Source organism: Anser cygnoides, chromosome 9 (genome assembly GCF_040182565.1).
Source record: "Anser cygnoides isolate HZ-2024a breed goose chromosome 9, Taihu_goose_T2T_genome, whole genome shotgun sequence".
Taxonomy (NCBI): domain Eukaryota; kingdom Metazoa; phylum Chordata; class Aves; order Anseriformes; family Anatidae; genus Anser; species Anser cygnoides.
In genome coordinates this window covers 26,759,369-26,775,581 of record NC_089881.1, presented here as the reverse complement: position 1 = coordinate 26,775,581, position 16,213 = coordinate 26,759,369, and the positions used below count along the sequence as shown (strand labels likewise).

The following is a 16,213-nucleotide window of genomic DNA, read 5'->3' as shown; positions in this document are numbered from 1 at the left end:
GGCCCGACTGCTTCGGTAGGAACATGCTTTAAGTCTGTACTCCGGCTACTACAGAAATCCCGGCTTCCGACTTTAAATAAAAGCATTTCCAGCTATACAGAGGCTTACACAGGTCTCGAGACCGGCGTGTACAACAGGTGCCGGATCCCAGGTCTCTACATTGCATACAGGTTAGCAGGTGCACACAGAACACGAAAGTAAGCTCTGCTGAATAAGTACGTCCACGATTGTAGATCAACAATAGAATTTTATTGCTTTATACATGTGGTGCTTTTCAAGGCACTGTGGCACGGACTAGAAAACTCGGAATGACTTGTGAGGGGACCTGGAATGAGGCATGGCCGGCGCCGGGCGTCGTCCCTCAGCGGCTGCGGGGGGGCCGGGGCCGGCCGGGCGCGGGGCACAGTCCGTCGCGGTCCTCGGGGGGCCGCGGTGGCGGCGGCAGGCGCCTTCACATGCCCATCCTGATGCTCTGGATGATCTGGAAGATGGCTGCAAGAGAGCAGACGGGCGGGCGGCTGCGCTCAGCGGGCCGCGGGGCCGCCTGCGGGGGGCGGCGGGGCCGGGCGGCGGGGCCGGGGGGCTCACCTGATCCGCACACCACGAAGATGAACAGCGCCAGCAGCCACGGCCCGACCGACGCCTTCTCCTCCGGGGCCGTCCTCTGCGGGCAGCGCGCAGCGTGTCAGGGCCGGCCCGAGCCCGGCGCCCGGAGCGGACGGCACGGGACGGCCCTCAACGGCCCCAGCCCCCAGCCCCCTGCCCCGGCCCCGGCCCCGGCCCGGCCCTCAGCCCAGCCCCGGCCCCCGGCCCGTCCCCGCCCCGCCGGTCCCCGCGCACCGAGGTCTTGGCGACGTTGCCGCGCTGGGTGATGTTCTTGCTGTGCTTCTCGTTGGCCATGCGGATGCGCTGCTTGGCCACCATGGTGCGGCCGCGCCGGGCCGGGCCGGCTCCGCTGCGCTGCGCTCCGCTCGCTGCGCCCCGCTGCCAGCGTCAGCACCGCGCGGCGCCGCCCGCCGGAAGCGCGCCCCCGCCACGTGACGCGGGACGGCGCCCGCCGCCAACCCGCGCGCCCGCCTCCGGCGCTTCCGGGGCCGCGCGCGCCGCGGCGGGCGGAAGCGCTCCCTCGGCGTCACGTGCCCGGCGGCGCCCCCCCCGCGCCGCGCGACGTGGAGCTCCCTGCGGCCGCCGCGCCGCCGCTCGCCCGGAAGCGGAAGCGCGCCCGGCCCTCGCGCCAAGATGGCGCCGCCCGCGCCGCTGCTGGCAGGTGGGCGCCGGGCCGGGGCCTGCGGGACGGGGGCGGCGGGGCCGGGAGCGGGGCCGGGTCCCGCTGTGCCGCCGGGCCGCGCCCTCGTCGCTCCGCGGCCGGGCCCTTGGGCCGCGGCCGCCCGCCGGGAGCTGCCCTCGTGCGCCCGCCCCGTGCTCCCGGCCGCTCCCCCCCCCCCCCCTCTTCCAGGCCTCGCTTCCCGGCCCGCGGCTCCCTCGGCTCGGCCGCCCCCGGCGGAGGGAACGGAACGGGCCGGGCTGGGCTGGGCCGGGCCGGGCCGGGCCGGGCCTGGGGGGGCTGCGGGCCCTGCGGGCTGCCGGAGAGCCGCGGGGCGGGGCGCGGTGCCGCTGCTGCCCCTGCGGAGCCGTCACGGGCCTCCTCGTGGCCCCCGTCCGTGCCTTTCTCTCCTTTAATTCGTTAAAGCCGCCGGTAGCGGGAGGGGTACCGGCTTCTGCCTTCCTCCGTTGCGAAGCTTTAAAAGCAGGGCCCGTTGTCTTGGGGTACCGGGGGCTACAGTTGTTCAGGCTGGTCCTGGCTCTGCGGTGCTGCCCGCGATCTGCTGTAAGGTCAGGTCCTGGTTTCTCTTTGGAGCCTGGTGCGGGAGCTGGGCAGTAGGCTCCAGCAGAGTGCTCAGAGTGCTGGAACGCACCCCTTTGGGGCACACGAGGACGTGCAATCTATCCGTGCAGTGGTTTGGCCAAACTAATGCTCTCGTGATTAAAACGTTCTCATCTTGAGCATTTCCGAGGTGCTGGGAGAGGGATGCATGGGGATGCGCAGCAAGTAAAGGAGCAGCTCTGGGGAGCGGTGTGAGGGGGGCGGCTGCAGGCAGCACCGGCTCCCAGCGCTGCGCTGCTATAGCTGCGTGAGGACCCCGTGGTGTGGCTCAGTACGAGCTCGGGAGGCCGAGCGGGAGCACTGGAGGTTTCTGGGCAGGCCCCTGCGTGCCGCCGGACCTGGTGCTCGCTGAGATAACCCGGCGGCAGCGTCTGCGGCTGTGCTGGAGCTGCTGTGAGGGTTGGTATCTGGAGTCCTGTTGGTGAGGAAAACGTTTTTCACCTCAGCTTTCATCCATAATTTGTTCAAACATCAACATTTTACACAGGCTGTAAGCCTTAGCTTTTAAGACAGAAGTGCTGTACCTTTTTGGTGTATACGTAGAGATATTTTTTTTTTTTTAGCTTTGATCGTTTCTGATCTAAAAGCCTTACATTAAAAGCTACTGTCTGCTGCTGCTGTAGGAATGCAGAAGTCAGGTTTGATTATGAAGCATGCCATAGATCAGTTGCTTTGATCAGCATCATGAGATTGAATCTTGTACCTTTTTGGACTTCACCTGTAAATCATCCACATGAGGAACTTTTACTGAAATGAGTAGGATCTCACCTACGGACTGCCTGAAACGTTTGGACTTTTTGTGAGAAGCATTTAACGTACAGTAGTTCAGACACTTGCTGGAGACGGTGAAGAACTTCTTATTTTTGTTAATCCCTGTTCATCTGAACAACCTTGTACTTTATCGTTCTGTCCCGTATCGAGAGTGGGGGGCCCTGCCTCTGACTCCATCCGACACACCCGGCTTTGCCTCCCCCTGCCCCGGCACTCAGCGTCTGTTCCCTTCTTTGCCATGGCGCCGGTCGCGCTGCGGGCGTCTGACTTCGGTCTGGTCCCTGTTATTTTTTTTTTAATCCTGCAGTTACCCTGGATGAAGCCAGGTCAGCATCTGATATTCCGAATGTCCCTTTACAACCTTCATTTTTGCTAACTTTAAACTGCAAGAAGAGGAAAAAGTACTTACGGGTTTCAGGGGTCACAAACTAGATTACGGTTTTTGTTCGGGCAGTTTTCTGAAGTTGAAATGAGTATACTTTTGTTTACTTTTCCAGTGAGAGGATCTGAAGGGCTTTACATGGTGAATGGGCCACCTGCTTTCACAGAGAGTACGGCATTTCAAAGGTACTGCTGTTCCAACAATTTGTGACCTTTCGTACAGAAGAAATACTCTAAGTTGGAGGAAGGGACCCACCAGGGCCATTGAGTCCAAATCTGGACTGGTTTCTGTCTTTCAGATTTTCTTCTGAGAAGTAAATGCAGACTAAAATTGAAAAATGTATGAAAAAAATGTGTTTTTTTTCCTTATTGTTCAGTGAACCTCAGTGGCTTTGAAGCCTTTACCCTTGCCTGACATCTAATTGCCCAAACAGTAATCACTGAACAGTTAGAATAGCGGAATTGGAAGGGACCTTCAGAGATCGCCTACTGCAGCTCTCCAGTTGCAGAGTAGATCGCTCTGTTACGAAGGGCTGCAGGAAGAAACTTGAGTTTCTTTTACTTTTTTTTGATACCTTATGCAGTGCGTTTTAATACTAATGTGCATTTCTTATTTCTCTAGGGACTCTGGAAAAAATTGCAAAGCTGTTACTTTTAGCAAGGACGGTTCCCTCTTTGCCTGGTGCAATGGAGAAAAGTTGGTTCATTTTATGATCCTAATCATTTAATTTGTATAAAGTAAATTGAGTCAGTTATGTTACGCTTACCTTATGTGTGTGAAGGCTATTGCTATTAATGAAAGCACTTGCACGTGCCTTAAGTGCAATTTAATTTGTATGTTGTTTGCAGTAATGGCTTTGTTTTCTGAATAGTTGATGAAAAAATTAGTTTTTCTCATATTTATAATGCTCCCATTTCTGTGGAATCTTGATATGACTTAGTTGGGGTTTTTGTTCCTGTTTCCTGATACCTCCCTTGAGACCTTTAAAAAGACCTTTAAAATATGTGGTCCAAATGCATGTTTTAATTCAGTTAGATCTTTGTTGGCCTTTTTTCAACTTTAACACTGGAAGCACGGATGGACTCTCCATGGACAGAGTATACCTGGTCTCCGACTCAGAGCCACAATGTGGCAGATCAAAATATGTGATATGTTTTGACCAGTGTTTCATGGAGCCAGTTTCTGTTGTGCTTGGATATCTGGTCTTAAAATGCGTTCTTTCAAAAATTTGGTAAAAGCGAGAGGAAAAATCAGCTCTTCAGCCAAATCTGGAACAGATCTAGGAGAGTCAAATACGTGAAAAGTTACCTTGGCAGTTAATTAACTGTTGTAAGCATGTTTTATTGACAATATCATTTTTTGGTTCCAGAGTGAATATTTTTAATGTTACCAGTGCTGAATTACTGCCTTCCTTTGATCTTCCAAAAGTAGTTTGCCTTGAATTCTCACCAAAGAATAACGTTCTAGCAACATGGCAGGCCTATACAAGTGAGTATTTTACCCACTATAAAAGTATGCAGGGTATGTGCATATTTTAATTTTGTTTGCAGACTTTCTTTTACCTGATTTGCCACTGTAGCATGTTCACTGCCTAAAAGAGCAGCGTGGAAAGTGTACACAAAAAGCTTGTGGTTAATCAAATATATAGTGGGGGAGGGAGGGACAGCATCTTCTGAAAGCTTCTGGTATTGACCGTTTCTTACCAACAGTAAATCGGTGCATGTACCAGCTATTGGTCTGTTAAGTAAATGGCATGTTCCCAAAAAATGCAAACTGCTCTTAGTGCAGAGTATGTTTCAGTAACACGCCGTTCAAGCAGCTTGTGTTTGTGTATAGACAAAGGCAATCATAAGCTGTCTCAGGAGTCATGTCCTCTGCTGGGCACAGCTAACGTAAGTGTTCTCCTTTGTCCAGAGGGATTTATTCTCTCCTCTGCCTCTGTGTGGAGTTGATGTTCCTAGTTTAGATATTCTCGGTCTTAACGAATTACGTGTCTAAAGTGCATGGTGTAAATGCTTCCTGCGATAGGAGGAGCTGGCCATGAGCTAGGCTTGTGGGAAGTGGTCTGGGACAGGCTGTAGGATAAGGTGAGGTGGTACTAGTGGCAGAACTGATGCCAGCTGTGGACTGTTAGAGAACTGTTAGGAGGTGGTTTTCTAATTGTTGGTAGTAACAGGCAGGTTGTAGCTGTAATCTGGAATGAGTTAAAAAAAAAAAAAAGTTTAAAACAAGCAGAGCTGTTTTATATGGCTTATAGATACAGCTGTGACTATTAACGTGTTGGACAAAATGTGTTGGATTCTTGTGAGAACACAGTGTAATAGTGGAGAATATACCTTCCATTTTTTGCCAAGAGAGCATATTTGATTTTGATTTAAAAACTAACAAACAAAAAACAACACAAACATGCATTTAAAAAGCTGTCCTAGCGTTGGTAGCCATAGTCTTGCAATGGGAGTAGAAACCCCATGCTTCCAAATGTTAGTTCTTTCTGCACACTGACAGACTGCAAGAAGACTTACGTTAATAGGTAAAGCAATTAATAACCTAGTAGTCTGTTAGGGAGTGGGATGCTTCCTCTAAGAAGTTTATGCGTGTTTAGATGCTTGTAGAATCATGAGGTGGAATGTTGTCGTGGTGAAGCAGATTTAATCCCAAGAGATCACCACTTTAATACATGTTTTTGTTGCAGCTGCTAAAGATGGCACAGCAGGGGTGCCCAACCTGCAACTTTATGATGTGAAAACTGGGAAGTGTTTGAAGTCTTTCATCCAGAAAAAGATGCAGAACTGGTAAGTAACTTTTCCCGGTGCTTAATGTTTGCAAAGAAATGTGGCTTCCAAGTTCTCGTGCTGGTAAGTGGAGCTTTTGGTGCGGTGTTGGCTTTCAAAATGTTTCCTGCTACTAGCTGAAAGTAAGTAACTGTGCTTGTTAGTACTTCTTACACAGTTATAGTTGTGTATTTCTTAGTGTAGATCCCCTATCATTTGGCATCAGAAAAAGAAAGCTGGGCAGGTGATAATCATAAGTTGAGCTGTATATTTTTTACAAGGTAAATTGTATATTTTTCAGATGGCAAGTGTCACTTGTCCATCTGAAATATATTGTGATTGAGCTTATTTAGATGTAAAATAGGAGGAAAAAATGCTGGACTGCTAAAGATGAGCAATGCTCATTGTTCCTAATTTTTTTTCTTTAAATGTAGGTGTCCCTGCTGGGCAGATGATGAAAGCATTTGTGCCAGGAATGTAAACAATGAAGTGCACTTCTTTGAAAACAACAACTTCAGTAAGGAAATGTTTCTATAAGATAGTTTAATTATGTTCTGTGGAGGCATCTTCTGTTTTTTTCACTTTCCACTTTTCCCTCTCATTTCTTCTGTTGCTTGTTTTTTATTTGAAGTATTGTCTGCATTCTATTTTAATTCTGGAAAATCAAAATCACTACATTTTAATGAAGTATGTTTTCCTTTTTCTTTAGTTTATCTTTTTAATACCTACTATGAAACACATTTTCAGATAAAAAGGCTTGGTTTTGTATTTTTACATTTAATGAGATTCAGGAAATAGAGAGTAGAAAATTGAGAGGAAATTCTCAGTAGAGAATGTTATCAATGATTACTTCTTTGTGTTGTGTGTATTTTGTCGATGAACTATTTGAAAGTGGCTCGTTAGAAAACTGATATTGATGGCAAAACTGAGGCTGTGAAGCTACGGGTATTTTTTCTTTCCCTCAAAGAATTTCACTACTATTGGTGGAATATTTGGATTCAGTAGAGGGAGACGTCAATAAAGAAAACAGGTCTAGTCAGACCTCTAGTTTATTGAAATCGGAAGTTAGTTTGCCTAGTGGAATAAATCCTTTGTTGTTACATATACTTCTCTTTGTTATCCATGATACAGACTCATGAGAAGGTATAGCTGAGTAATCCAGGCTGATGTTTTGTCATTAATGTCATCACATCTGTGACTTCTTTTTTGCAGACACTATTGCAAATAAACTGCATTTGCAAAAGGTTAATGATTTTGTGTTATCTCCAGGAGCACAGCCAACCAAGGTACTTCTGATGTTTTTCCAACTTTTTTTTGGTTTTCTTCAAAAAATACTGCAATTTTAGTACAGTGTATGAGTAATAAATAGACCAAGACTACGTGCTACCAAGAATATAGTCTGCAATAAAATCTCATGACTTTGTTTTAGGTTGCTGTGTATGTTCCAGGCAGTAAAGGTGCACCGTCGTTTGTTAGACTCTATCAGTATCCCAACTTCGGTGGCCCTCAGTCTGCACTAGCCAATAAAAGTTTCTTTAAAGCCGACAAGGTGACAATGCTATGGAACAAAAAAGGTATAGCAGCTCTATATTTAAACCTGGCATTCCGTTCATTTGTGATTTAATTACTTTGTTTACTGTGTGGGTTTTACATTTTATTTGCATATGCAGATGAATACCAAAGATAGCCATTAGTGCTAATGCAGTGTTAAGGTTACAATTCCCAGTACCCTGAAGAGCTCATAATTTTCCCATGTTGACTTCCATGATTATTTTTTTATATCATAATCCAGAGTATTTTATGTGTTGGAAAATTTTGCAATTGAATAACAAATTCAAATTTAATTTTGTGTTCTGTGGTAACATATTTAAACTGTAAACGTGAGATTATCTCAGAGTGTAAACTGTTCTGTAAAATTGTATAAACAGATGTAATCATGATTGAGATGACTTGCACAGTCCTCTGCATGCTTTGCTGTTTGTGAGCAACAAGCTGAATAATATTAAAAAAAAAAAAGTTCTTTAGTTCAACCCATGTTGTCTGGAATACAGGGAAGGTATTACATAGCCCACGTGCGGTTTCTGTGTGATTGCATAAAATAGACGTACATACAAAAGCTGTTGATGATACATTTTATTCAAGGACTGATGGGGATGCTTGTTTTTTGCCTTACATGAAAAGCATTAGACGCTGTTGCTGCTACTGAACATCTTTTTATGGCTGCAAAAGTTTGTTCACTTTCTTATAATCCAATAGTAAATGAATAGCCTTGGCCTGTACTCTTAATTTGAGAAAGGAAAATAACAGTTTTGTTTGGGTTTATGAAAAGTTCATCAAAGAATAGAATGATAAAAATGATAATTATGATAAGAATGATAAAATCAGCGGTATGCGTGCAACTGATTGTAAAGTTCATTATCAAGTTAATGTCTCTTTGTGCATGGTAGTTAGTGAAAAAGCTTGTTATTTTTAGTAATTGTATTGAAATAACTGTCTATTCTATTAGCCACAGCTGTACTAGTCATAGCTAGTACAGAAGTTGATAAAACAGGTGCTTCATACTATGGAGAGCAAACTCTGCACTACATTGCAACAAATGGAGAAAGTGCGGTCGTACAACTACGTAAGTAGCTCTTGGGAATTTTTCATTGTATTAGAGCTCTCAGTAGTGGGAATTGCTGCTTCACCAGCTTTTCCTTAATGTCTGATGGTGTTTTTTGTCAGTGTAAAGTAGTATTCTTTACAAAAATGAAGTGTTCTTTAAAAAGCAATATTATTTAAAAAGCCTTCTTTTAACCCGCAGTATGTTTAAATAATCTACTTGTGAGAATGCACAGGAAGGGAACTGTGTTTTCTTTCTGAGGAAGGACCTGGACAACAGAGGCAGCTTAATGTTTGAGGATCCGAAATAGGCAGGAAAGTATTTTACCAAATGGAACAATCCTACGTGCAGTGTTAGGCATGTGATTGATACTGTCAGTAATGCCCATCTGGAAGGAGCAAGCACTCATTTTCAGTGTCTTGTTTGTACTGAAATCTTCATAAATTTCCTCTGGGTAGTATTTTTTCCATTATCTTAAGTTTTTGCTGTTATGTTAAATACTTGTCTTGTTTGGGATTATAAAGAAGCTAGTTTGTTGTGAAGATTTCAAAACACTGGGGATGTGATGATGTAAACAAGTAATACCTAAGTGACTTTGGAAGAGAGATTGTGACTATGTTCCTTTCAATACTAGCGTTGATCAGGGTAACATCGCCAGCTTGCCTTCTGTAGTAAAACTTGTGGTTGCAAGTACTATGCCCTGTTTCTCTTTGTTGCTAACTTGACTGGAGGGAAAAATAATCAGTTATAATTCAGTGTCTAGAATCTCTCTGGGGGCAGTTTACTGCATTAAGAATGCTAGTTCTTAAATTCCATGCTTATTAAAACCTTCTTTGACCTTTGAAGTTACTTACTTCAAATGCATCTTTATTTAACAAGAGGTCTGTCATGAATTCTAATTAAATTCAGCTTCTCATTTTCAAGGGGGATAAAGGGTAAAGCTTTTTTTTTCTTTCCTAAGGAAAGCAAATACTGAGCACTTGGAGTGAGTGCTGCCTCATTTCCTATGGATCTTAAAAGTCTTTTCCAACCTGAATGATTTTATGATTTGAATCATCTGGTTGCTTTTGAGGTCCAGTTTTGAAGCTTTTTTTCACAGAAGCATGGGGGGGGGGGGGTGTTCAGTTTTGATTAATATGTCCTACATCCTTTGCCTTAGCTGTTGAAGCCCATATAAAGCTGCCATAATCTCTTCAGCTGCTTACTGTCATGAAACTTGTAGGAACATAATTTTCTTTCAGACCTCTATCTCTGCAATTGCATTTGGGTAACGTTATCTAAAAAGATTTAAGAGGGAAGGCACGCAGTGTGATTGCACAGCTGAAAGATACTGAGGTTCCTGAAGATACTGAGGATTTAGAATAACAATAAACGGTTCAATTCAGTTTGGTATTTTGAGGCAATGTTCGAAGTTAAGAATTAAGAATTAATGCACTTGGCACTTACCTGAAACGTACGTAAAGGTAATCAGATTATGAAGTGTTATAATGACCTATGGGTCTTATTCATTCTTCTGTATCTTACATGAATTGAGATCACTAATCCATCATTTTTTCAGTATCTCCTAATGCTCTACCCCCCAGAATAGCTTCCAATAATATCAAGTTTTAGTCAGTATGCGTGAAGCCATTTTTTGTCCTCTCCCACTTCAAAATCTGTCTTAAAAAATACCATGCACGAGCATGGTACAAAGGTAACTTAAATCAACATTTTTAGCTCTACAAAGCTGAGCTATTTTATAGAGTAGAAGAGGAACTAGTATCCAGCTGGTATAAAATTCCTGTTTTTGCAGGTTTCCAGTGGGAAAGTTTGAGATGGTCCTGAGATACCATTCTTGAATAACAAGGAAAAAAGATAAAGGATTTTTTTTACATGAAAACATATGCTTAAAGTGCTGATGCTGACCCCAGAGAGGTAATTTGGACTGGCTACAGTTATTGTTGCAAACCTTAACTAAAATTATGAGACAATTGTTTGTTTCTACTGTAATTGTTAGCAGAATTCATTTTCAGTCAATAATTAGATTATAGGATTTTAGCAAAGCGTGGAGTTAAGAATCATTGGTATCTTTTCGGTGCAAGTGAAATAGTATAATCTCGTAACAATGGCTGCATGTTTTCCTTTTCCTTTAGCTAAAAATGGTCCTATTTATGATGTTGTTTGGAACCCCAATTCTGTCGAGTTTTGTGCTGTGTATGGTTTTATGCCTGCCAAAGCAACAGTTTTTAATCTGAAATGTGACCCTGTGTTTGATTTTGGAACCGGTCCTCGCAATGCTGCTTACTACAGCCCCCACGGACACATCCTAGTACTAGCAGGATTTGGAAATCTCAGGGGACAGATGGAAGTGTGGGACGTTAAAAACTACAAACTCGTTTCCAAACCAGTAGCCTCGGATTCCACATACTTTGCTTGGTGTCCTGATGGGGAGCACATTGTAACCGCTACCTGTGCTCCCAGGCTACGAGTCAGTAATGGCTACAAGATATGGCACTACACTGGCTCTCTTTTACACAACTATGAAGTTCCATCAAATGAAGAAATGTGGCAAGTTTTCTGGCAGCCATTTCTGGATGGAGTGTTCCCAGTGAAAGCAGTGAAGTACCAAGCAGTTCCAAGTGAATTGCCAAGCGCTGAGCCAAAACCTGCCCAGGCATACAGACCTCCGGCCTTGAGAAACAAACCTGTGACAAGTTCCAAGCTTGTAAGTAGACTGCCATATATGTACTTAATTGATCTGTTTCATTGTTTTGCCTGTCTTTGAAGCTTGGTCTCAAATATGCGTATATTTTTTTATAAGGGACACTAGAAGAGTAACCAGAGTGACAGGAGTATTACATTTTTCTTGAGAGGTTTTCTTAACAGTCCTCTTTGACCAATTATTTGCTCACTGTTTGCAAGAGTTTGTGCTAGGAACAGAGTTTTCTTTCATCCAAACACTGTTCTTTCTCAAGGTGGTTTGCAGACTTTTAAAACCGTTCTCTACATGCACAAGAACAATAAACTATAAATTTAGTTTACAGTGGAACTTGGTACTTGAGTTAGGATAGGTCCCACCTTACCAGCCTGCTCTCTGCTCCCAACTTGTCATATGTGTTAACTGTTAATTGAGGAGGTGGGGAGGGGGGGCTAAAGAACTTCCTCTTTCCACTAACCAAAACAACAACTGTAAAACAACCCAGTTGTTTTTTCTTTCTTGTCACAGGGAGCTTGATTAAAAAGTTCTCAGCAAAAGCAAAACGCCAAGCTGTTCTATTCCTGTTTGATTTCCGCTCCTCCACCACCTCCATAAAACATGATGATTTTGCTTTTTTGCTGGACATATGTAAAATATTCAGGAAATATAAGACAGTACCACCTAAAAGGGAAAACTTGAGAATGGAGGAGTTTAAACTCATTTTCACCACAAGCCTTCCACTAGGAGAAAGGGCATGTACTTTTTTTTCTATCACAGTTCACCTTTGTCTATGGTGTTGTCTTAAATAAATTTGGAAGTGTTTTTTTCCTTCTTTGTACTAATATGGAATAGAGGTTTCAAAACTTAATTTTGCCTGTCCTGCAGCATGAGGATGAGCCACCTCAGAACATGAAACCACAGTCAGGAAGCAGTGAAAAGCCACTCTCTAAAACAGCTCTCAAAAATCAAAAGAAACATGAAGCAAAGAAAGCTGCTAAACAGGTACTGCAAAAGTAATTCTTTCAAGGATAATGTTAAACTAATTTTCACAATGCCAGTGATCAGTCTCAGAGCAGCGACATTAGTTTTACTGAAAGCCATCCCCACAGATTTTGCATGTGCTCACTTCTGGGGAGGGTGGTAGATGTGTTAATTATCCTTTCGCATCTGCCTTAGTCATACTTAAAAATAACAGCTGTGGTTAGTTGCTGCAGGTGTTAGATGAAATGAATGTCAATATGCAATTCTGCCTTTTCACCTGCAAGGTGAATCTGCAAGGTTCTTTCCAGACTTGGGTAGGAAGTGAGAATGGGCTTGCTCTGCAGGTCAGGGCTGAGGGGTGTTACCAGGGCAGACCAAAGAGAGCTTGTTCTTCTGTTTCATTTCTTTGCTGTTCTTCACCTAAGCAGATAAAAATCAGCTTTTGGTATTAGCACTCCAAATTTTACAGACTTCTGAAGTAATAATTTATTAAAATAAGAGCTTAGGTTTCTGAATTTATTACACTGTCTTTGAGCCTTTTCTTTGTCTTGAAGAGATGATGACCTGCCAGTCTCCTTTACAAAATATTTGTGTATATGTCTGTCATGTCATCCTTACTGGTGTTTTCCCATGCTATGTATGGTTGGTGTCTTCATGAAGTAGAAATTAAAGAAGAAACAAGGTGAGTGGCATTCCAAGGAAAACCGTTATCTATATAATAGGTAATACAAAATAGCATAGCAAGTCATATACAAATTTTAGAGAATATGAGCAAATCAGAGGAGGAAGAAATATTAAATGGAGCAATTCAAATGATGAAAAAGATTTTTCAGGCCTGCTGTAATCTAAGGTATTTCCTGTAGATAATGTGATTTATTTATTATTTTTTAAATCTGCTTACAGGAGGCCAAAGCTGATGGCAACCAGGAACCTACGCAGTCCTCAGCATCCCAGAGCACACCACGGAGTGCTGTGCCTGCTGTGACATCAGGAGATCCTGAAATTGATAAGAAGATAAAGAACTTAAAAAAGGCAAGGGGATTTCTTAAATGAACATCAGATTTTTCTAAGAGATGTTTTTTAAAGTCTAGTCTGACTGTAAGATGACCTGAGCTCAACAGGGTAGCTTTTACTTAGATCGTAATTTCCTGAATTTGTAAACCAACTTCCTTGGCTTTTTCATTTACTAAAATAGTAGAAGTCATCACTTGCCAAGACTCCTAAAGATCTTCTCAGTCTAGACAGCATAGAAGCCACTGAAAGGTGCATGGAAATGCATTCCAGCCTGCGATTTTGAATACTGTTGGATGTGCGACAAAATCCTCACAACTGAGGATTTTGAATCCTCACAACTGAGTATAGCTGAAATGCCTTTACGCTTATAAAGGCAGCTGTGGGAGTTTCTTGCTCTTGCTGCTTTCACCAGCCCAAGATGATCTGGGAACATGCCTTGATTCTAAGCAAGACAAATCTACTTTCCCTAATCTTAAGGCTGTTTTGTTTTGGTTTTGTGTTTTTTGAGGGAGAGAGAGTGAGCTTTTGAACATTGTTAAATCTTGAATCTGAGAAGGGAGCAGTGATATGTGGCTTGAGTTTCTTCCTAACCTCTAAGTGGTATGAGTGCAAAGTTTACTGCCAATTTCATAAGTTCTTGGATTTAAATAATTTTAGAATGGAATTTGCTCAATTAAGGCTAGAGAATCTTCCCCATTCCTGCAAAATCCATCAGGGCTTTTTTTCCTTTTCGCCACCTCCTGCTATTCATGGTCCTCTGTTACGTCCTGGGCCTCAAAGGAAAATATGTGGTGAAGAGGGATACCGATGCTGTAGGTGTCATTTCTGAAATGGATTTGGCCCTTCAGTCAGATGATGCATGGTGTTCTGGTTTCAGAAACTAAGCATTCCTGTTCTCTAGGTTGTCTCGTTCTTGGAAAAAAAAAAGAATCTCTTTTATTGGTGGGGAATTCTGGATTGAGCATCTGGAGATGCTTAAAGAAAATGTCCCTTCCACATTGAGAACTGCCTCCTGGTAAATTTAGCAATTGCAAGTGCAGGAACTTTTAAGACTGTTTTTTCTGTTCTTGGTTCACCTATATACATATTTATTTTCACAGAAACTAAAGGCAATTGAGCAGCTAAAAGAACAAGCAGCTGCTGGTAAACAGCTAGAGAAGAATCAGGTACTGTTAAGATTTGGGTAGCTTGCTTGAGTTGGATTTTTACCCCTGTGTTTGGTGTGTGTTGCTTTGTGATGATTATGCTTACGTTTTGTAAGATTGTGATGTGATGCATCCTTTCAATTTCAAAATCAGAGACAGTTCCTAGCAGCAAGCATTCAACAAAACGCACGGAGAGCAAACCTGATGTTTGTTTAGTTGGTGTCCCCACCTCTGTTGCTGTACCCCCATCAAATGACCCATTTGATTCATCATGTGGCCATGTTTGCTATTACCACCGCTCCTGTGTGTCATGTGGAAATGAGTACTAACACTGACCAAATGATGCCAATGTACAGTGGCCAAACAAGTGTGAGAACTCTCCTATGCTGCCCCCTCTGATATCCCTGTGCGCTTCTTGCACATGGGATCGCTTCAGCCTGCAGTACCCCTTGGCTCAAGCATGGAGTCAGGCTTTCTTTGAACTAAATACTGTAGATGTAAGGGATGATACCATGGGATAAGGCACCAGGTGTGCGTTTGTTGCTATACTTCTAGCTCTACTGGCTAACTCAGAAGTTGCCTAGTGGTGATGGCCATTAGTTTCCTGGTTTATATGGCAAGGATTATGTCATATTTTGGGAGATGTTAGATTGCGGCAGGACAATGGGAAAGAAGGGCAATGTGAGATTGGGGCAGAGATAGCAAGAAGATGAAGAACAGCAGTCAGTGCTTGGGGTAGTCTCGGACTGAGTGCATTACTGAAGAACACGCTGCAATGTAAATGCTCAGATGACGAAGTGTGTTGTCTGTGGCAGCCTCTCCTGTCTGCCGCTCTCCCAGCTAGGTGACACCTTCCATCAGATGGGCAGTGAGGCTGTACAGGCAGGATGTGACAGTGTTTGTTTCTTTGTCTGTTTCATCATCTAACCCAGTTTCCAGTGATTTTAAGGTTTATTTTAATCTCTCATTCCGCTGCAGAGCGGAGTTATACATAACTTAGTTTTACCTTCATAAATACAGCTTTTTTGATTTCCCATATAATAAGCTGTGTTACCTTGTGCTTTTTTATTCTAGTTGGAGAAGATTCAGAAAGAAACTGCTCTCCTTCAGGAACTGGAAGACTTAGAACTGGGTCTCTAAAACTTCATGGAACTCCAATGTGCTGTTAATAAAAACTTCATGCAAAATCTAATATATATTGGACATAATAAAAAGTTTCAGGAAATGACTGATGATGCAGAAGTTTACAGATTTCCTGCACGCATTCATTTTTAAAAGCTTTCTGAAAGATTTGTGCACATGCGAAATTGTAAACAAGTAATATCACAACAGCCAGTTCTGTTGCTGTTCAAGCCAGAAATGTGCTCATGTTCGTAAAGTATATCAAAAAAAATAAAAATCGGAAGCATTCTGTTGGGTATAAGGAGGGAAGGCGATGCGGTTTACCTACTTAATAGCTTTATTATATTTAAAAAGACATGATCTTTATGCAATTATGGGATGTAGATAAAAAATAAAGAGCATTTAATAATAAAAGTAGTTCTGTTCTTCTGTTACAAGGGAGGAATGTTTAAAATAACAAGGCCGTGCCACCACAATCAAAAATAATGCACCAATATAATGCATTTCCAGGTACTGCAGCAGCAATGATGCTAGTCTCTTTACTCGTGACTTTATTTTTCTTCCAATTCTCTTTTTCCCCTTTGCTTTTTTCAAGTCTTTTTGGTTTTTTGTTGTCTGTTTTTTAAAGGTCGCAAACAAAAGTCAAAGTATGCAGGGGAAAGGCGCTAACGGCTTTTACGCTGTGTCGTCCAGCGCCCAAACCCCAGCTGGGAGGGTTTGCTGACCACCAGGGGCGTTCGGGGCCCGGGCCGTGCCCCCTTCTCCCGCGGCGTCACGCCTCGGGGCCAGCCCGGGAGGTTTTTCGGTCCCGCAGCTCCGACGTCCGCCGCCCTCGCAGCGCACGGGTGGCGCTCGGAGCGGGC

General features: G+C 43.6%; 2 protein-coding genes across 3 annotated transcripts; one reads left to right on the top strand and one right to left on the bottom strand.

Annotated features, from left to right (window-relative positions):
• Nucleotides 1-227: 227 nt before the first annotated feature.
• SERP1 (stress associated endoplasmic reticulum protein 1) lies at nt 228-1,033 on the bottom strand. The gene is made up of 3 exons (XM_067002342.1): nt 841-1,033; nt 589-664; nt 228-492 (listed from the first exon to the last, which is right to left on the bottom strand). Exons 1-3 carry the CDS (start codon nt 922-924, stop codon nt 452-454), a joined length of 201 nt encoding a protein of 66 aa, XP_066858443.1. The 5' UTR covers nt 925-1,033; the 3' UTR covers nt 228-451.
• Nucleotides 1,034-1,125: 92 nt separating this feature from the next.
• On the top strand, nt 1,126-15,764 carry EIF2A (eukaryotic translation initiation factor 2A). 2 transcript variants are annotated; one of them, XM_067002332.1, is made up of 14 exons: nt 1,126-1,267; nt 3,154-3,223; nt 3,660-3,734; nt 4,408-4,526; nt 5,731-5,830; nt 6,244-6,326; nt 7,022-7,095; nt 7,239-7,383; nt 8,316-8,432; nt 10,544-11,115; nt 11,974-12,090; nt 12,973-13,101; nt 14,184-14,249; nt 15,303-15,764. In XM_067002332.1, exons 1-14 carry the CDS (start codon nt 1,240-1,242, stop codon nt 15,366-15,368), a joined length of 1,761 nt encoding a protein of 586 aa, XP_066858433.1. In that variant the 5' UTR covers nt 1,126-1,239; the 3' UTR covers nt 15,369-15,764. The 2 variants fall into 2 exon arrangements, with proteins under 2 accessions (XP_066858433.1, XP_047915431.1); XM_048059474.2 differs by lacking the exon at nt 1,126-1,267 and adding an exon at nt 1,852-2,284.
• The last annotated feature ends 449 nt before the right edge of the window (nt 15,765-16,213 follow it).